We start from the raw sequence: 21,058 nt of genomic DNA, 5'->3' as shown, positions 1-21,058 counted from the left end.
AGGATAACAGTGAATGATGTGTCTCAGAGTCGGCTACACCCAGGCAGTGCCAGACATGTTAACTCCCAATCAACCTGAATCTAAATTTTGAAGTTTTGGAAGTCTGGCTCGAGACTCATGATTTAAATGGGATAATGGCCAGAATCCTGACAGAGTCCCCTTTAATCCTGGAATGTTCTAGAGTCCAAACCGTCATCGTACTTCACGCCCGTGTAGCCAGTCTTGCAGCTGCAGTTGGCTCCCCAGGGGCCACTCATGCATTCGCCACCGTTCAAACAGGTGAAGTTCTTGCCACATTGTTCAGGAGGGAAGGGCCACCTGGGAATTTAAAACAAGAAAAGAGAAAAGAAAGAGGAGAAGGATCTTGATTTAGACACTAGACATCTGTAGGCGTTCTTTAAAAAGTTGGCTACCAAGTTGCTTCTGCAGACTTTTAGTCTGATAATGGGAGAGAGGAGAAGGAATGGAACTTCTCAAGAACTTCAGGAAATGGCTTCGTGCAGAAGACTCTTTGGTGAGCCATGGGACAATTGGTTTTACCCTGGCTGGTGGTCGTAGCCTGGTCAGGTCTTCTAATGCCAACAGCTACTAATGGAAAGGAGCTGAAAGATTAAAGAGAAGGTCTAGCTGGGGAACTCCAGAAGAAAGCTACCATGTTTCTCCTAAAATAAGACCAGGTCTTATATTAATTTTTGCTACAAAAGATGCATTAGGATTTATTTTCTGGTTAGGTCTTATTTTCAGGGAAATAGCTGTAAATGCATCCATCTGGCTGACAATCTTAACTGGGGCTTATTTTTTGGGGGGGTAGGGTTTTTCTTACGAGCACCCTGGAAAAATCATGATAGGGCATATTTTCCAGTTGGGTCTTATTTTCAGGGAAACAGGGTAGAAGCTCCTACCTTGTGCCCCAACTCCAAGAAAGAGCAAGGAAGAAAAAAAAAAAAAATCTCCAGAATTCTCATTCTTGCCAGACTTCCTAGAGACTTACTCGCAGAGGGGGCCGGAGTATTCTGGCGGGCATTTGCAGGAGTAGCTGTAGACGCCGTCCACACAGATCCCTCCGTTCTGGCACTGGTGCCTCACGCAGTCATCTACGTTGATGTGGCAACGTTTCCCGATGAAACCCTTCTGACAGACGCACTGGAAGTCTCCCACCAGGTCTTTGCACTCGCCGTGAAGACACGGGCTGGATTTGCAGTCGTCCGTGTTGGTCTCACACAGCGGCCCTTCCCACCCAGGCTGGCAGGCACAACTGAAGGCATTGAAGAGGTCCAAGCAGGAGCCTTTGTGGTGACACGGATTGGAAGAACAGACGTCTTCTCCCCGGCATCCCAGAAGGAGGGGCCTGCTGGACACCTGAACGAATTGTTCCGGCTGTGGGTAAAGAGGGTGGCTGGCCAGGGGCAAAAGCAGCCCCCCGATGTCTACATGACCGAGGCAACCCGTGAAGTTTTCAGCCAAGACAATAAATGTGTTGCTTTTTAAGAAATCCAGGTTGCCCGCATTTCCCAGGAGGGTTGTATTGGTGGAATCATCCAACTGGAGGTGCCACCTTGACGAATAGGCCGAGGGCTCTTCCATGGTCAACAAGAGGGTGTGCCATGAGCCATCAGAGATGGGTGCGGGCCTGAGAAGGTTTGCTCCCTCGACTCCATTCCCACTCCGGATTTCAACCAGGAGCGAAGAGTTTTGAATAGCCACCAGAAGAGAATCCACTTCCTCCACGGCTTGCATCAAGACAGCGTCATCGTCCCGCGTTCTGAAGTCCAGGCGGAGGCTGTGAAGAGCTCTGGTGACGGACGTATTTGCTGTGAATTCAACTGCATCCTGCTCCTCAAATGTGGCATTGGCCAGACCTGCAGGACGACACGGTAATCAAAAGTCGCGAGTGGGAGGACTGCCCAGTGCTTTCTACAGAAAGTTCAAGGAAAATGAACACTCAAGTCAAAGATCATTCTAAGGCTATTGCAAGGAGCCAAAATACTCAGCTGACCTATAGATATATAAACAGATTTCATTGAGAAGAGAAATCAAACAGAGGAAAGTCCCTAGAGCAGTGGTGGCGGCTAACCTTTTTGGTCTCCTGTGCCAAAAATTATGTGCGCGCTTGCACGCTCACGCTCGCGTGCCAGCACCCAGAAGGCAATGCACACTCCCCCCCATGTCCCCTACACATGCGCGTGCAATCCCTCACCTCCACACCCCCCCCACCACCCCCTTACCTGCACTGCGCCTCACAGCCGATTTTTGCCTGGTTTGAGGCCTTTTTTGGCCTCCCAAAGGCTTGAGGAAGGCTTCTGCAGGCTTCTACAAGCTTTGTAGGCTGAAATCTAGCCCCGTTTCACCACTTCCTGTTTTTCCGGAAATACCGGAAGTGACAAAACAGGGCTAGATTTCGGCCTACAAAGCTTGTAGAAGCCCGCAGAAGCCTTCCTTCAAGCCTTTGGGAGGCTGAAAATCAGCTGTGAGTTGTGCATATGCGCAGTGAGGTAAATTTGCCTACAGCTCACGTGCCGGCACAAATGGCTCTGCGTGCCACCTGTGACATGCGTGCCATAGGTACGCCATCATGGCCCTAGAGATTCTCAGTCCTCCAGGGTTTTGTACCCAAAGGTGCTTTTTCAAGAGGAAACTGGACTTTCTGATTTTTCTTTGAGGACGTTTCGCTTCTCATCCAAGAAGCTTCTACAACTCTGACTGGACGGTGGGGAATGGAAGGATTTGTGCTCCTTGCAGACAGCTGGTCGTTTGCATCCTTTCAGAGCAGGGCTGTCAAACTCCTGGCCCGTGGGCTGGATGCCTCAGGTGCTGGCCCCGCCCACGCCCATTTTAGCGAAGGGGGGGGGAAAGTCCCAATATGTCATGTGATGACACCATGATGCGAGGAGTTTGACACCCCTGTTTTGGAGGGTCATTGAAGCATTTGGCGGTATATCCAGAGGAAAAATTGCAGACTGCAGGAACCAGGAGCACTATTCAGGTGGTGAGGACACAGATAAACCTCCAAGTGGCCTCAACAACCTTCTAAAGGGATGCAAATGACCAGCTGCCTGCAAGGAGGATAAATCAGTGGTGGGATTCAATTTTTTTACTACCATTTCTGTGGGTGTGGCTTGGTGGGCGCGGCAGGGGAAGGATACTGTAAAATCTCCATTCAGAGGTGGCATTTGCCAGTTCTCCGAACTACTCAAAATTTCCACTACGGGTTCTCCAGAATACTGTTGAATGCCACCTCTGGTATAAATCCTCCCATTCCCCACCATCCATTCAGAGCTGAAGAAGCTTCTTCGACGAGAAGCAAAACGTCTTCAAAAGCAAAGCAAAGAAAGTCCAGTTGCCTCCTGAAAAAAACACAACTTTGGCACATTCAGAGGAAACAGAAGTCATAACAAAATGAAAGTTCCTTGAACGTAAAACTGAGAACTAAACAAGTGGACATCATGGATCCTATCTCTTGAGCTTCTTCTTTTCAGAGGGAGGTAGGAAAACTCTTGTTTAAATTTAATTGGGACTTTCAGGAATGGAAAACGGACCGTACAGAGGCTTGCAAAGAAGAATGTTCAGGATTTGTGGCACGACCCCATGACTTGGATTAGAAACCATCTAATACTTCAAGCCATGTTTTTAAAAGAATTAGCAGGCTGAGCGTAATGGGATCTACCACAGATTTGTAGTTGGTTGAGAGCAGAAGGAAAAGGTCTCCAGATCCTGTGTGACGCTGTTAAAACAAACAAAAAAAGGACGCTTCTGCAGTTGTCTACAATTCCTGGAGGAAGAACACTTACAAACGTAACCAGAGGCAACATCCACACAAGCGGTGGGTGGAGGACACAAATCACTTTGGCACCAGACTTTCTCCTCACAACATTTTCCCGTGAAGTTGGAGGGGCAACTGCAGTTAAAATCATTCCAGGTGACGGAACAGAGTCCACCGTTGAGGCAAGGTGAAGACTGAAAGATAGAAGAAACATGGTCAGGAGAAAGGTTTTCTGCCTGGAAATGAAATGGAGCCTACAAGGGCTCCAACCTTGACAATGTTACGCTTTGTAGACTTCAATCCCCCAAATTCCTCGTACTGGATGAAGAATTCTGGGAGTTGAAGTCCACTAGTCATAAAGTTGTCAAGGTTGGAGAGCCCTGGGTTAAATGATCAAGAAAGCTGGGTTCTGTAGCTGGTAGTGGATATGGAATATGGGTATAATTGCACATCTACGTCTTCTTTGTACTTCTTGGTACACCCAGATTTAATTTCCATTTGTACCTATCCACCACCTCCAACTATCCAGTTTTCTCTCTTTTGATTCCTCTGTCATAGTTTAATGACCCTGTAATCCCTCGCAGGGTGGAGTTGGGGCAGCTGAATGGAGTTGAGTGTTTACTGGCCGGATGCCCTTCCCTGTTGCCAATGCGGAGGACTATCTGTATTCTCCTTTCCAGAGTTATCAGTGGACTAGATGTCTCTTCCTCCACTTGTGCCAAAGTAGCAGAAAAGATCCTGAAATGGACTTGATAAAGAAACTTCCTGACAGTGAGAACAATTAACCAGTAGAACTGCTTGCCACCAGAAGTTTGTGGGTGCTCTTCTTTTAAGAAGAGACTGGACAATCATCTGAGGTGGTATAGGATCTCCTGCTTGATGGCAAGGGGTTGGACTAGAAGACCTCCAAGGTGCCCAGCTCTCATCATCATCTTTTAACGACTCCATAATTCCTTGTGGGGTGGAGTCTAGGAAACTGAATGGAGCTAGCAGAGTGTTTACTGGCCAGATGCCCTTCCTGTCACCAATGAGGAGTCATATTCAGCAGTTATATTCTCATTGTGCCCAGAGAGAGAAATATAACAGCTTCTACCTAGGATTGAACTCACAGCCTCCTGATTTTGAAGCGAGAGCTCCACCTGTAGCCCATCGCACAATGTTCAAAAATTGAACATTGAGGAGACATCACGCTTGCACGCTCCTTTTCTCCCCAAGACTTGCAGTCTTTGAACAGTAGCCTTCCAGCCAAAGATGTTGCGTGTTGGGTGAGGTCTGATTGATTATTGAACGAGGTGGGAGGGTTGGACTCAACCTGAGGTGTTCCAATCAGGGATGATCCAATGTGTAATCGAATTCAGAAACCTCAACCATTATAATTCCCATTCCTTGGTGCCTCTAGTTCAGTGCTTCTCAGCCTTGTCCACAGGGTGGACTTCAACAGAATTCTTCCAAGGTTGAGAAATGCCGCTCTAGACCCATAGATCCAACCCATGGCAAGGCTGAAGGACCACAAGGCACGCAGAGAAGGTGCTTCCTTGCAGCTGGAGATGTTTATTATTTTTTTTTTTATATAATCACAGCTTGGGGACGTGAACTGACATGTTGAAGATAAAGAGAAGATCCATACCTCACCTTGCTGGCTTTCCTTAGTCTTGTTCTCCAGATCTTTCTCCTTCTGGCCGCATGAGAAGTAAGAACACAGCAAGGAAAGGCTATATCTCTTGGAGCATCTAAGCTAGGCTCATCAATCTCATTTTAGCTATTCTCCAAACCAGATTATAGCAGAAGCGGCCACCCCCACCCCCCACCCCAGAGGCTTCCTAAATTGCATCTGCAGAAGCGCTTCGGCACGAACGTGTGAGCCACTGCGCAACACAACGCTTTCTTCTGACAAACTGGGTTGCCACAGTCTTGTCCACGGGAGTCACGCCACCAGGTGAGGCTTAGCAAGAGGTGTTCTGCTCCGCTCTTGTTTTGCCCGTAATCATCAACCGTTTGATGTCGTCCCCGCCCACAATTTAACAATCTCTCAGAGCATAAGGCTGCAAGTATAACTGGCCACTGGTCCACCCACTGCCAACTCATAAGATATTTCTATGGTCTTTGTAGAGTTGCCAATAGAAAGGGAGGGGGGAGCAATGCGGCAGCTTGCAAACTGAAAGTGCATTCCACAAATGTTTTCACAGATAGTAACTAGGTGACTGAAGTTTCCGCCGTGCAAAATTCTAACTGGAGAACATGATGGATGGCTCTTGGCTAGGGATGTTTCCCATTGGAGAATATGAATTACGATACACCCAGAGGGGTGGGGGGAAAACCAGGGTCAAGGGTGACAATGAATTATGTGTCTCAGAGTCGGCTACACCCAGACAGCGACGGACATGTTAATGCCCAAGTTTTGGAATTTTGTCTCGCGACTTATGCTTTAAATGGGGGTAACTGCCGGAATCCTGACACCCAGTGCATCCTTTCATCCCACCCATAGAGACGTTTTCCCCACATTCAGCAATATCTGGGTACGTCTGGAGCCCCCCCCCCTTCAGCCTGGTCCTTACCTTGCAGGCATTATCTGAGAGGCATTCCGGAACAACGTTCTGGTTCCGCCCCACATACACGTTTTGTGGGAGGCTTCCGTTATCTGGAGGAGGGAAAAACTGCATCTGGCGGTGATTGAGTTGGATATCCTGCAGGCAGCCTTTAAAAGGGCCTCCCCAAGACTCCAGGTTTTCTTGGTGGGGGAGCCCGCCCACGTGGATCTCAAAATTAGCGGCCAGAAAGGCGACGGCCAGATCTCCCAGCTCTTCTTCTTCTCGGTTTAGGAGGCTGGCCCAAGCAAAGCCTTCGCGGAAGGAGAGCGCCACGAAGTGTCTGGTGCCATCGGCCAGATTCCCGGGAGGCCCCACCGAAGCAGCCGACGGCGACTCGATCCGGAGCTTCCCGTCCTTCAGGTAGACCGTAAGGAAAACGTCGCTCCCATTGCCGATTTGGAAGATGAAACCACTGGCTTTCCGTGTCCGGATAAAAAAGGAGAGGTTAAAATTGGGTCCGAGGCTGTTGGGAACCTCAAAAGTGGCAAAACTAGAAGAATTGTCCTGGCCAAATGTGGCTGCAGGTGACTCTGGAAAAGAGAGAGAGAAAAAAGCTTTCCATTTCTGAGCCAAACTACTCGGAAACTGCTAGGGGTTCAACCATCACATCTTTTTGAGAGTTTTCAAAATGGCTTCTGCTTGGAGGGGACAGTTTTTCAGAGGATTATGGAGTTCTGGGCTCTAGGAAAGTCTTGAATAATGTACATTTAGGGGACTGGAGGTTAAAACATATAAAGAACGGATGCAGGAATTGAGTGTCTCCAAACGTGGCAACGTTGTGGACTTCAACTCCCAGAATTCTCCAGCCAGAGAATTCTGGGAGTTGAAGTCCACAAGTCTTGAAGTTGCCAAGTTTGGGGACCCCTGGTCTAGATGAAGGAAGAGAAGGACTAGGAGTGACATGACAGCAATGTTCCAATATTTGAGGGGTTGCCCCAAAGAAGAGGGAGTCAAGCTATTCTCCAAAGCACCTGAGGACAGGACAAGAAGCAACGGGTGGAAGCTAATCGAGGAGAGAAGCAACTTAGAACAAAGGTGGAATTTGCTCACCCTTAGAACAATTAATCAATGGAATGGCTTGTCGCCAGAAGTTGTGAGTGCTCCAACACTGGAGGCTTTTAAGAAGAGACTGAATTTATTTGAAATGTTATAGGGTCTCCTGCTTGAGCAGGGGGCTGGACTAGAAGACCTCCAAGGTCCCTTGAAAATTTGTTACGCTGTTCCATGGGGCCATTTAATGGTTGTGGCACTAACTTCTCTCTGTCTTCCTTCATCGTGGATAAGGACCCCAAAACAAATTCCTGTTATTCTACCAAAAGAAAACAGATGTATTCCCCACCTACCACCGTCTCCTATCATTCTTCCTGGAAATATTTTTATTTCTTACCCAAATTCCCGCTCACTCTCTCTCTTGAGGAGGCTAATGGGAGCCCTCTCATGCTACTCACCGTAGGAGCAAGTGTGGCCTTCGTAAGGCCGGGAGCAGTGACAACGGAAGTCTGTCCAGAAGTCAACGCATTGACCCCCGTGGGAACAAGGCTGAGACTGGCACCACTCCGTTCTCTCACAACCCAGCTGAAATCCAGGAAGCTGAAGACCTTCCACGTCCTCTGGTAGGAGTATCTTCGAGTCAATCTGCAGGTCTTCCAGGCAACCAGTGAAGTGTCTCGTGCAGTTGATCGTTAAGGTCTCTTCAACCCCACCAACGTAGATATTCAGAAATGAGGGTAGTAGAGAAAGAGGGGTGGTCTCGCCAAGCGGGTGGCTGAACAGGCAGATGCCTCCTTGGCAAGCTTCGTGCCACAGCCTGAATTCAAGAGACTCTCGCAGAGAGACCTCCGCCTTGTGCCAGTGGCCATCGTTCACCGGAGGTGCCTCCAGGGTGAAAGATACATTGGCCTCCTGGCTCAAGAGCATCACCTGGAGAAGGCCAGCGTAGAGTTCCAGGAGTAGATGTTCGGTTTGGTGGCCTCGGTAGAAAAGGAGGCCATTGAGAAGGGTGGTCCGGAACCGAAGAGCCACGCTGGCTCCGTGGCCACTTGTGTTCTTATCATCTGCCGATGCGTTGATTAAGAGGTAGCCGTTGTCCGTGAGGGAGAAGGTGGTTGGGGTGGTGCAGGTGGGCCCATAAAATCCAGGAGGACATTGGCACAGGTAGCCGTGGGCCTCCCGTTGGAAGGTGGGGACACACAACGCCCCATTTTGGCAGTTGTGGGCCTCGCACCCCGTGAGCTCCACGGAGCAGTTCTTCCCGCCCCAGGAGACGCCATCTGGGTTGAAGGCGCAACGGCAGATATAGTCAGCGATGGTGTCTTCGCAGGTACCGCCATTTTCACAAGGGTCATCTTGGCATTCATCGATCTCATTGGCACATTCGATCCCTGGCGCACAGAAAAGGGAAGAGGGGAATGAGCCGCTGAGCTTGCACACTATTACACAATAACTATATACACAACTATTTCGCAAACTTTGTGAAACTTCCACAAAGGAGAGATGGGCAGGGGGGCATTTATTTTTCAAAGCACCAGAGGGCAAGAAACAACAGATGGAAACTAACCAAGGAGAGAAGCAACCTGGAATGAAGGAGAAACTTCCAAACTGGGAGGACAATCAACCAGTGGAACAGCTGGCCACCAGAAGTTGCGGGAGCTTCATCACTGGAGGCTTTCAAGAAGAGACTGGACAGTCATTTATCTGAAATGGTATAGGTTCTCCTGCTTGACCAGGGGGCTGGACTAGAAGACCTCCAAGGTCCCTTCCAGCTCTATTCTGATTGATTGATTGACTTCAATCCAAGTTCTTCTCTATGCACCATTCAGATGAATTTCAGGTGGACTGGAATTCATTTAGCCCTGGAAGGCGACAGACATACCAGGCTAAAATACTGTTGGGGATCGTTAAGTATTTGTGGATTGTTAAGAGTCATTAGCCCTGATTAAGCAGCCTCTGGCCTCTTCCAGCTCCTCACACACATCCCCACTAATCCCCAAGAATGCTGGCCAGATAAACAAAAGTTCTGGATTATTTATCTTCTTTTTGTTTTAAATAAAGTTTTATTTGGGTTTTCACACACAAAATACAAGTAAAAAGCATCTTTTTTGAAAATAGCACGGTCCCGGGTTGAATTTCTTTATACAGACACACAACTCAATTTCATGCTCCTTTTTGTATTCTATTCCATATCTTATACTATTTTACATTTTCTATATAGTTTTTTCCCCCTCTTTCAATTTTCTCAATTTTATTTTGATTGTCTCATCCCAATTCAAATCGTTATATTTACACTTTTGTCTGTTCTGTTTCAATTTCATATTATCTTTTCTCATTAAACAAATTTTCTCCTGTAGTTACTAACTGGAGTAGGACACCTTTATATCTTTTAATTACACCCATTCAACTCTTATTTAAACTTCAATATATACCTTAAGTTTATGACCTTCAATATAATACATAATACATAACTTCCAATCGAATTCTGCTTGGTACATTCTTATAATACACACTATATTCTTTAAAAGATTGTAAATATATGTAATTATAAACCCTCATTCCATTCCAGTTCAGTTCTATCATCTCCTTCTAAAATAACCTTTTTCTGGAGCTGCCACGGCTTAAATGGGGGCGGGGAGTGGTATATTCCCTCCGAGTCCTGCGCTTCTACCCCCACATCAGATTAATTCACACAGTCCTCTCAGGGTCCCTTGTTGGTGGCTAATGAAAGATGGAACTTTCCCTTGGGAAGCCATGTTTGGATTCCTCATTTGTTTGTTGGCCGCGGTGGAGATCTGCTGCCGCAGCGTCCTTGCACTCAGCCTGCCCTGATCGGGTCTCTTCACAGTTGGCTTACACAAGGAGGCCAACTCAGGTCTTGGAAGAGAAGCTAAGGGGCGAAAGGATCAGTGTAGACCTTCCTCCTTCCAATATGGAAGTTTGTTGTGAAGGAGCCTTTTACTGTAGTGGTCCCCAACCTTTTTTGTACCATGGACCAGTACAAATGATCCACGGACCGGTACCGGCATCAGCACACACAACCAAGGCAAGGCGAGCCGAGCGACCGGCCAGCCAGACGTCCCCCGCTTCTCCTCGCCACCTTCAACTCCTCCTTTGTACCTTCTCGCGGTCGATGGGCTTTTTGGGCTCTTTCTTAATCTCCTCCTGAGTAACGTAAGACAACACCGCCATCGGGACGGCTCTTCGTTCGAAGCCGCCCCCCCCTCGACGAAACTAAGGCGCGAGGATTCCTTCAGCACCCAAACGCCGCTTTCCAACCGACGACCGACAAGCTCACCCGGAAGCACTTTCTCAAGCGCCGTCGAAACAAGATGGTGGCGCCCAAGCAAAATAGGCGGCCCGGTACAAAATGATCCACGGACCAGTACCAGTCCGGGGCCCGGTGGTTGGGGACCCCTGTTTTACTGAATGCAATGGGCCAGCATTAAGCCCTGAAGTCACAGAAGGGAGAGAAAACTGCATAGTGCAATATTAATACAATTTCAGGGGTTTTCAAGTCAATGCATGGAGTGTGAGGGATGTGTGTTTGTGTTTATTTTCATAGTCATCATTTGTACACTTAAGACATATAATTTTGTTGAAGGAGGTGCAATGACAATAAAGTAAACTAAACTAAATCCCTCCATTAGGGTAGGTGTGATATTGCTCCAGCTGTGCTCCGTTAGCCAACCCAACAGGGCTGGCCTTCTGTTTGAAAGCAGCCTCAATCCCCCTCCCATTTAACACAACCTGCACAACCTGCAAGGCCACAAACACAGGCAACCACAAGGGATACCTTCAGTCGGGGCCTTTTTCCAAGTATGGTCCACTGACTTTGAGAACGTGCCAAATTTTGCAAGGGAGGGGACGATCCCTTAAACGTGAGCCAGCCACGTGCAGCAGCAGCCTCCAAACCCAAATCCAATCCATGGTTGTGTAAACAGAGGCATAGTATCAAAACCGCATGAAGTATTAGTACCACTTTATAAAACCCTTAGTAAGGCCACACCTGGACTAGTGCAACCAATTTTGGTCCCCACATTACAAAAAAAGATGTTGAGACTTTGGAACAAGTGCAGAGAAGAGCAACTAAGAGGATCAAAGGTCTGGAGACGAAAACATATGAAGAACGGTTGCAGGAACTGGGTATGTCTAGTCTGATGAAAAGAAGGACTAGGGGTGACATGATAGCAGTCTTCCAGTATTTGAGGGGCTGCCCCAAAGAAGAGGGAGTCAAGCTATTCTCCAAAGCACCAGAAAGCAAGACAAGAAACAATGGATGGAAACTAACCAAGGAGAGAAGCAACCTAGAACTTAGGAGGAATTTCCTGACAGTGAGAACAATTAACCAGTGGAACGACTTGCCACCAGAAATGGTGGGGGCTTCATCACTGGAGGTTTTTAAGAAGCTGGACAGCTACTTGTCTGAAATGGTATAGGACAGTGGTAGCTAACCTTTTCTGGGCTCCTGTGCCAAAAATTGTGTGCTCACATGCCAGCACCCAGAAGGCAATGCGCGTGAGGGGGCGCCACACACTCCTTGCATGCGCACGCAATCCCCCCCCTTACCTGCATTGCGCCTCCCGGCTGATTTTCGGCCTGTTTCAGTCCTTTTTGGGCCTCCCAGTAGCTGTCCTCAAGCATCTAGGAGGCCGAAAAAGGACTGAAACGGGACAAAAAATATCAGCTGGGAGGCACACGCATGCGCAGTGAGGTAAAAGTTTGCCTGCGGCTGGCGTGGCTTTGTGTGCCACCTGTATAGGATCTGATCTCTCCTGCTAGCGGGCTGGACTAGAAGACCTCTAAGGTCCCTCCCAGCTCTATTCCGATTCTGACTTTTGTTCCATGGAGATCGTTCCTTGCTTCAGCAAAGAAGCCAAAAAAAAATAAAAAAATAAAAAGACCTTTACGGAAATAAGAATCTGCTGAAGGCATTTTCTGTCAGCAAGAATGAAATAGGCTGGAATGTGCCAGGAAATAGTTTACAATCCAGGTTTGTGGGAGGAAGAAGGGAAGAGACTTGGGGGAGGGGAGTGGGGGAGGGCAGGCAGGGAGTCCTTGGAAGAAAGAGAGTAAGATTTTCAAGAGGAGGCCAGCTTAGAGTATAGTTCAACCTGTTATGCCCCCCGCCTTCCCCTGTGGGGAATACAGAAAATCCCTGCAAATAAAACGGAGTTTGTGGGATGTTAGGATCCAGAGCAGAAAAGCTTCCTCGAAGGAAAACTGCAAGTTGCTAGACATCACCAAGGAAAGCTCTGTTTTAAAGCGAGCTCCTTAAGGCCAACCCATGGGTCCGTCTGCCTGCAAGGGAATTCCTGCCCTTCAGCGGACCGACGGAAGGTCTCGATCCATCAACGCTGTAGTCCACCCAACTCTTGTTCCCCTTGGAGAGAAGCGGTGTAGGGTGGAGCGGAGCAAAGAAGTAAGGAGGAAGATAAGAAAAAGGAAAGGAAAACAAACATAGCTAAAAGTAGTTTATACCAACGTGGTTCACTTATGACTCCGTGCTCTTCTATCCTGGCCACCCATCTCCGCTTCTCCCGCATTCTTCTCGTCTCCTTATCTTGGATTTCTTTATTTATCTCAAGAGTCCTGCTCCCCCCTCGGCCAAATTCACTCTCTTTTGCGTATTTATTTTAGGAACCCATCCTTATTCATTCTCCTTCTGCGGCCACCAAACCCAACATACTTCTGTCGTCCTGGCCAGTCATTTTTTTTTTCCTATTCAATCCACCTTCGTCGAGATGGATGGACTTCGTTTTTGACTGATTCCTTCTTGTTTTAGCCAACGCCTTTAAGAATCGGCCTTCAAGCTTCCATAAACTTATCCTGGTTTAACCCAACCCTCATTTTCACAAAACATGCATGGCCCTTTGTTTTGTATCTTTTAGCAAACATTCGTTGCTTGCAGGGATGGTTACCCTTCTACACATGTTTGCACATTTTAACGTCTCAAATATTCTCCATAAAGATTGCCCTCTTCACTAAACGTCCTAGTGAGCTGCTCTCCTTGTTCCTATTTTCAAGGTTATCAGTCTTCTTTTGATGAAAAGGACCCGGCCCTTAGTGGAGCACAATCTGGTCTGTCTGTCTGTCCATCTGACTGTCCGTCCATCCATCCGTCCATCCATTATCATATTTATCTATCTCATTTCTAGCTTTATTTATCATATCTATCTATCTATCTATCTACCTCATCTATATTTCTATCATATCTATCATTTATATCTCTATCACCTCCCACCTCTATATCTACCTATAATATATCTATCATTTCTCTTTCTTTCTTTCTTTCTTTCTTTCTTTCTTTCTTTCTTTCTTTCTTTCTTTCTTTCTTTCTTTCTTTCTTTCTTTCTTTCTTTCTTTTTCTTCCCCCTCTCTATCGATGTATAATATATCTATCATTTCTCTTTCTTTCTCTCACCTTCCTCTCTCTATATTCATCATTTCTCTTTCTTTCTCTCCCCTCTATCTATAATATATCTATCATTTTTCTTTCTTTCTCTCCCCTTCCCTCTCTCTATAATATATTTATCATTTCTCCTTCCTTCCTTCCTTCCTTCCTTCCTTCCTTCCTTCCTTCCTTCCTTCCTTCCTTCCTTCCTTCCTTCCTTTCTTTCTTTCTTTCTTTCTTTCTTTCTTTCTTTCTTTCTTTCTTTCTTTCTTTCTTTCTTTCATCTCTCCATCATTGTGGTGATCTATGCACAGTCTCATCCTTATTTGAGCTTCTTGTTTGGATACCTTCTATAGGCATTAACTGGAGAGAAATCCGGCTTCTTCAGAAGCACTTCCTAGGAGACACCCAATTTTTCACAGTCTGGAGTATTTCTGCCCAGGACAGGCCAGAACAGAAGAAGAAAATCAAAGTCCATTTGAGCGTGAAGCTGAACAGCTCTGCCTTCCCAAGGCTTAGCAGAGACACCCCCTACCGAAAAGCCGGCCGCCAAAATGAGAAGCCTTGCCCAACGACCCATACAGGACACCCACAGACCCACAACCACACAGAGGTTGCTAAGGACCTCGGGTCATTACCTGCCAGGAGGTGAGAAAATCCACCCAGGAAGATGCCAGCCAGCAGAGGATTCATGGCCGCTCCCCCAGACGGCATGGGTGGTGGTCCCAAGGTGGGAAGGGCTGAAGCGGAGCTGGATTGGACCGGAACGCAGTTTCTTTCACTCCTGGGTGCCAGGCACACACAACGGGCCTCTTCGGAGAGACACAAGGGCTCTTGCCCCTTCAGCCGGCGGCTCGATCTAATCCATCTCAGCTCTAAATCTTCCCAGCTGGCTTCTGTCCCAGTTTGACAACATGTTTCGCCTACTGCCCTCCCCTGCAAGGGGAGTGGGAGTTGGGCCTACGCAGGAGAGCCCGCTGGTCCTGGGTGCCCTCCCTTCCCTCTTACTGATGGGAATGGAGCCTGCAGGCCCATTACAGCGGGCAGGGGAGCAAGCCAGCCTCCTGAAGCCAGCCAGCTGGGAAGACTATCCTCAGCGGGTTGGACTAAATCCGTCTTTTCTTGGACTTCGTGCTGTCCAACTGGGCCCTATAGTGGCCCTTCCTGCTGATGTTGACCCTTGGAGGGCAAAGAAGAGCAACTAAGGTGATTAAAGGGCTGGAGACGGGTGGGCTTTAAAAATGTTAGCAGGGGGGTGGCTGGGTGGATGTGGCCATGGTGGGCGTCGTCACAACTGGAGATCTTCCAGGTTCAGGGTAGCTTGGCCTTGACCCTTGGGAAAGAATGGTGTTGAATCTAATCTTCTGCCTTTCTATGAATGTTCATAGGCACTAAACGTGGCAGCCTTGAAGCTTCCAAGGAAAATGTGGCTTCCAAGCCTGACAGCGTGTGTGTGTGTGTGTGTGTGTGTGTGTGTGTGTGTGTGTATGAGGGGAGTGGGGGCAGCGCAAGTGTCCTGGAAGCCTCTTGGGTCCAACTCACATTAGAAGAGCCCCCTGGAAAGAGCTGAGCCCAGCCTGCAAAAACGGTCAAAAATCAGGGGTGGCCTTCAGAAATGTTAGCAAACAATTCTCTACCCGGTTGCCGGGTGAGTGTTGAGGTAATTCCCCGTTAGGAGAATGAGCGCATCCAGGGAGACGTATTTGGGAGAAGTGTTTGAATAATACGCACACGGCACACAGATACACTGTATAGGATATGTAGGTTTTTACTTTCCAGAAAGGTTTAAGCAAAGTTCAAAATAAGCAGTCCAAAAGTCATTGCACAGGTAAATCAGTCAGTTTTTCAATCCAGGGATAATCCAATAACAAAGTCCGGTGTCAAAATCAGTTCGGTAAAAGACTCACATCAAATCCAAGAATATCAGTCAATTAGAAGGAATGGCAAAACTCTCCAACAGAAGGAAACAGAGACTTACTCACACTCCCTTCTGAGACTAAGACTCAGACAACCCAGGTTTCTGGCTCCATCTTATGGCCATTTGAGAAACCGCACCCAATTACACTTTTAGGATTCTCTTAAAGAGACAGTATTAAAATGTCTATCCTGGTTTATGTATTTCTAACCCAAATAGCTGTTAGGTGACTTATATTCCTAACAGTGGGCGTGGCCAGGGTAGGTGTGGCCTAGTCAGCCTCCTGCACCACAGCTGGAGGGGGGAATTTTTGTCCTCCCTGCGCTCCTGAGGCTTTCCAGCCTCCGGGATGGCAAAAACGGCAGAGACCTGAAGACTAGCGTGTGAGCATGCACAGCGGGGCAACGGCTCTGCGTGCCTCTTCTGACACATGTGCCATACGTCACGGATCTATCACGGGTCTATGGGCAAGCAGAAAGTGTGCTCTGCAAGTGTCTCAGCTGGACAGTTGGTTTCATCTCGTTGGTCTGCGAGTAAACGAAACTGAGCAGGACACAAGTAGGGTAGGCTTAAATCGCTTCTCTTGAAGAAAACTCACCACCAGGTTTTCCTTAACCTTTCGGGTTTCTCATCTTTCCCACAAGATGGCAGCCTCACAATATTTTAGAAAGACTATTCCCAAGAGCCAGTGTTTTCAGAGCTATCTGGTCCCATGGAATGGAGTATTTATTGTAAAGGAATTTAGAAATGAGGTTTTGTCTGTACATTACGGCTCTCTCTTTCATTAATTCAGGAAAGGCACAGGTGGATATTACTTGTTAATGGAGCAAGCCTTGTATTTCTTCTCTGCTTTTGTACAAATCCCAGTTTTAAAATAACATTCTAGGGGGTTGATCTCTGCAAGGCCCCTGGCGCTCTCTGAGGTTGGCTGGTGCTTTCTTGCAGGCGTCTCATTATACAGCCAGGTAACATCATCAGTGCCGGAAGGGAGAGGCGGGAGGAGGAGGAGGAGGAGGTCTGTGGGGTCCTTGGTGCTCTCTGAACTTGGCTGTTTTGTTGCAGATGTTTCATTGTCCAATTAAGTAACATCATCAGCACTTAGACCACCAAGGACCCCACAGTCATCCTCCTCCTCCTCTCTAAGACCCCCTCCCTTCTAGCACTGATGTTGTTACCTAGTTGGGTCATGAAATGTCTGCAAGAAAATGAGAGGGCCCCAAGGACTCCACAATTCAACCCTGAGCTGGAAATATTCTCTTCTGTCAATCTCTACAAAGAAAGCACTGTGAAATCTAGCAAAGACAATGAGGCCCTTTCCACGTGAGTGAGATCAGAGAAAGCACATCATAAGATTTGCCCGCACAGCAAGCATTGCTTGGGCCAAATATCACAATATGAACCGTTCTGTGAAAGAATCAAGATCACGTGAAGATGAGCAATTAACAAGTTCATTAACAATTAACTTGCCTCCAGAAGTTGTGAATGCTCCAACACTGGAAGTTTTTAAGAAGAGATTTTTAAGAAGACATTTTGTGATGACCCAGAGTGTAACACAAACGTAACAAAATCCAAAACGTACATAAATGTCCTTTAACGCCTCTAACTTGGCCCCACTATTCAAATAATTCTCAGCTGGAGATAAAACTTATTCAAAAATAGACTTCAAAAGAAAGCAATACAGTCCAAATTTAATGAGCAGATAGAGGTAAAATAAAAAAAAAAACCCAAAGAAACTACAATGACAAAATTTCCACAACGGAACAAGAGAAGTATTTACCAAATTCAAGGAGATAACAAGGCACAATCTGTTGGAAGCACACCAACCAAGATAACTCCAGACCAAAATAAAACAAGCTTTGTTTCCAGCGTTTGCTGCAACTCTTATGCACTTGTCACAGCTGCAGCCCATGAAGAGGATCAAGGCCCTCTCCTCCCAAGTAGACCACATCTCTCCCTTAACCTCTCCTCCCTGCGTCCCCTAGGATGGAGAGGGGATTGGCCTCTGACTGCCCAGCCAGCCTCTGCCCTTCCCCAGCCTCCTCCACAACCTCCGGAGCCACAATTCCACTCCCTGTTGGTTGTTTCTTCTCTCCCTCCAAGTCAGTCTCCACCAGGGGCATGACACATTTGTCTGAAATGCTCTAGGGTTTCCTGCCTGAGCAGGGGGTTGGGCTAGAAGACCTCCAAGGTCCCCTACAACTCTCTATTCTATTCTATTCTATTCTATTCTATTCTATTCTATTCTATACTAACCATTCCCAAAGTCAACGTTGGGGTGTTTTCAGCCATCTGACTTTGATATTAAATTAGTGCAGAATTCAGGTAAGCGAAATGAGCCGCGGTGGCGCAGTGGTCAGAGTGCAGTACTGCAGGCTACTTCTGCTGACTGCCGACTGCCAGCAATTTGGCAGTTCGAATCTCACCAGGCTCCAGGTTGACTCAGCCTCCCATCATTCCCAGGTGGGTGAAACGAGGACCCAGATGGTTGCGGGGCAAGAGGCTGACTCTGCAAACCACTTAGGGAGGGCTGTAAAAGTGCTGTGAAGCGGTATATAAGTCTAAGTGCTATTGCTATTGATCTATTTCTATGTCTGTCTGTCTGTCTGTCTGTCTGTCTGTCTGTCTGTCTCTCTCTCTCTCTCTCTCTCAGCTGTGATGGCACAGTGATTAGAATGCAGCATTGGAGACTGATTGCTGACTGCCAGCAGTTCAATCCTGACTGGCTCAAGGTTGACTCAGCCTTCCGTCCTTCCAAGGTGGGTAAAATGAGGACCCAGATTGTTGGGGGTCAGAGGCTGACTCTGTAAATCGCTTAGTGTGGACTGTAAACGCACTGTGAACCAGTATATAAATCTAAGTGCTGATTGCTATTGCTAAGTGAATTTGGTAAGTGAAAAAAGCAGTCAGAGACAAATATTTTGGTTACATAAAGACCCATAAGAATTTGCCCCCGGCCACCAGACCTTTTTCTCTTTCCCACACTCTTCATTCTCTTCCATTCTCCCATTCTTCCTCCGTTTACCTGAATATCCTGGCAAGCAGTCGCAGTGATAGCCGTTCACCAGATCCACGCAGTTCCCTCCGTTCTTACACGGCTCAGATTCACATTCATCGATGTTGATGGAACAGGTTTCTCCTTCAAAGGGATTGGCAAAGCAAATCATGCTCAGAACCTGAGTTTCTCATTGATTTTTTTTTTCTTTTTTTAAGGATCGATCGCTAACTCGAGCGGGCTTGAATTTATGAACTCGACACACGGCTAAGAAGCCCATTCTGTTCTTCTGCAACATTTAAAGGCACATTTAACCATCCAAAATGATCCCATGGAAGAAAGACCGACAGGCCAAGAATGAAAAAAATCACTTCCAAGCTATATAAGGATCTGAACTGACGATCTATGCCTGTGATGGCGGACGTATGGCATGTGAACCCCAAGCAGACTCTCCTCACTGTGCATCCGTGTGCCTCCCAGCTGATTTTCGGGCCTTTTCAGCCTCCCAGAGGCTTGAGGGAAGCCTCAGCAGCCTTTGGAGGCCAAAAAACAAGCCTGTTTCATCACTTCATGTATTTCCAGAAATACTGGATGTGACTAAACGGGCCCGATGTGACTAAACGGGCCCATTTTTCAGCCTCCAAAGGCTGCAGAGGCTTCCCTTGGGTCTCTGGGAAGCCAAAAAAGCCCAAAAATCAGCTGGGAGGTGCACGCATAAGCAGTGCAGGTAAGGGCGCGGCAGGGGGGAATGCACACACATGTGCAGGGGGCGTAGGAGGGCCTGCACGCATTGCCTTCTGGGTACTGGCATGTGAGAGAGTGCGCACAAGCGAGCATGCAATTTTTGGCACAGGAGCCCAAAAAAGTTAGCCACCACAGGTCTATGCCATGAAAAACCCTGCTGATGCAATTAGGGAGGGAAGAGGGCCTGGTTTCTTGATCTGTTGGCCAATTCCTGACCTCCTGTAGACCCCACAGGACCCCCCCCAAAAACAGTGAAAAGAGCGCACCCTCAAAACCGAGATGACAACTGCAGATGAAACCAGCGGCTGCTTCGTAGCTAAATTGCTCGGGGAAATCCACGTGTCTCCCGTAGTAGCTCTGATTGGACCGTTCGAGGCACTCTCCATCGTTGAGACATGGGTGTGTTGCACAGTCATCCATGTCTTCTTCGCAGTTGGTTCCCCCGTACCCTAGTGTCACAGAAAAGGGACAGGATACGAGTGAAACTAGGAACTTCGGAGTGGAGTGAAGGCTTCCTCCTCCCTGTTCCAGATTCTGAAAGGCCCATTGGAGGACTTTGCTCACCTGGCCAGCAAGAACAGTTGTAAAATCCAGCTCCTTCCAAGCAAGGGGCTCCATTTTGGCAAGGTTGTGAGGCGCACTCCAAGATGTCCACCTCACAGTGCTGTCCTTCAAACCCCGTGTTGTGACAGTCACACTGGTAGCTAAGGAGAGAGAGAGAGAAAAGACTGTGGGACTGACTGATTTAGCACATCCTCTCTTTTCCGTAGGGGATGAGGTGGCTCAGTGGCTAAGATGATGAGCTTGTCGATCAGGAAGGTCAGCAGTTCGGCGGTTCGAACCCCCAGCGCCGCATCACGGAGTGAGCTCCCATTCCTTGTCCCAGCTTCTGCCAACCTAGCAGTTCGAAAGCATGTAAAAAAAAAACGCAAGTAGAAAAATAGGGACCTCTTTGGTGGGAAGAGAACAGCGTTCCGTACACCTTCGGTGTTTAGTCATGCCGGCCACATGACCACGGAGACATCTTTGGACAGTGCTGGCTCTTCTTCGGCTTTGAAATGGAGAGGAGCTGGAAACGACTAGCACATAGGTGCAAGGGGAACCTTTACTCCTTTTTCATGGATACCGTCAATGCCTCATGATGCCCCATGTCAAATTCATCCCTGCGTTTAGCTAACTGCATCTAGATTATTCCTCAACTGTCACCTCTGTTCCTCAAAGATATGGCAGAAGCATTAAAATAGCCCAGTCCTCTCAACAGTGTACGCATTGCACCATCAATGGCATCCTGTACGCTAAAAGCAGTCTCTCTTCTTAAAGATTTCTCACAAAGGGAGGATCCCTAAGACTGGAGAAAATACAAAAAAAGAAGTCATTGGGGGAGGAGGCTCCTATGTGTGGAAAGACTCCCCCTGGGTAGAAAGACAACCGAGTGAGGACTGAAGCGATGGCCCGTGAAAACCTTGATTAGGAATCTTCCATCCTGCGACACTTTGAGGTGTGTCTCCCTTGCTCTGTCAGTGCCAGAATGAGGTGGGCAACTAGTCTAGGGAAGAGAAGGACCAGGGGAGACAGGATAGCAGTCTCCCAATATTTGAGGGGCTGCCCCAGAGAGGAGGAAGGGGGTCAAGCTGTTTTCCTGAAGGCCAGACAAGAAAGAATGGATGGAAACAGA

General features: G+C 47.7%; 1 protein-coding gene across 1 annotated transcript in view; it reads right to left on the bottom strand.

The window, feature by feature from the left end:
• The window catches only part of CRB2 (crumbs cell polarity complex component 2), a 47,949-nt gene that overhangs the window by 7,210 nt on the left and 19,681 nt on the right, over nucleotides 1–21,058 (bottom strand). The window contains exons 4-11 of the mRNA XM_087914388.1: nucleotides 19,948–20,087; nucleotides 19,650–19,832; nucleotides 18,670–18,783; nucleotides 7,797–8,729; nucleotides 6,316–6,878; nucleotides 3,789–3,954; nucleotides 992–1,859; nucleotides 202–318 (exon numbers count right to left, since the gene is read on the bottom strand). Coding sequence (XP_087770514.1) covers nucleotides 202–318; nucleotides 992–1,859; nucleotides 3,789–3,954; nucleotides 6,316–6,878; nucleotides 7,797–8,729; nucleotides 18,670–18,783; nucleotides 19,650–19,832; nucleotides 19,948–20,087 — 3,084 coding nt within the window. The remainder of the gene's footprint in view (nucleotides 1–201; nucleotides 319–991; nucleotides 1,860–3,788; nucleotides 3,955–6,315; nucleotides 6,879–7,796; nucleotides 8,730–18,669; nucleotides 18,784–19,649; nucleotides 19,833–19,947; nucleotides 20,088–21,058) is intronic.

Source organism: Pseudonaja textilis, chromosome 17 (genome assembly GCF_049901715.1).
Source record: "Pseudonaja textilis isolate UNSWEBS1 chromosome 17, rPseTex1.2, whole genome shotgun sequence".
Classification (NCBI taxonomy): Eukaryota; Metazoa; Chordata; class Lepidosauria; order Squamata; family Elapidae; genus Pseudonaja; species Pseudonaja textilis.
Note: the sequence above shows the minus strand (reverse complement) of the source record. Positions and strands in the feature narration are given on the sequence as shown.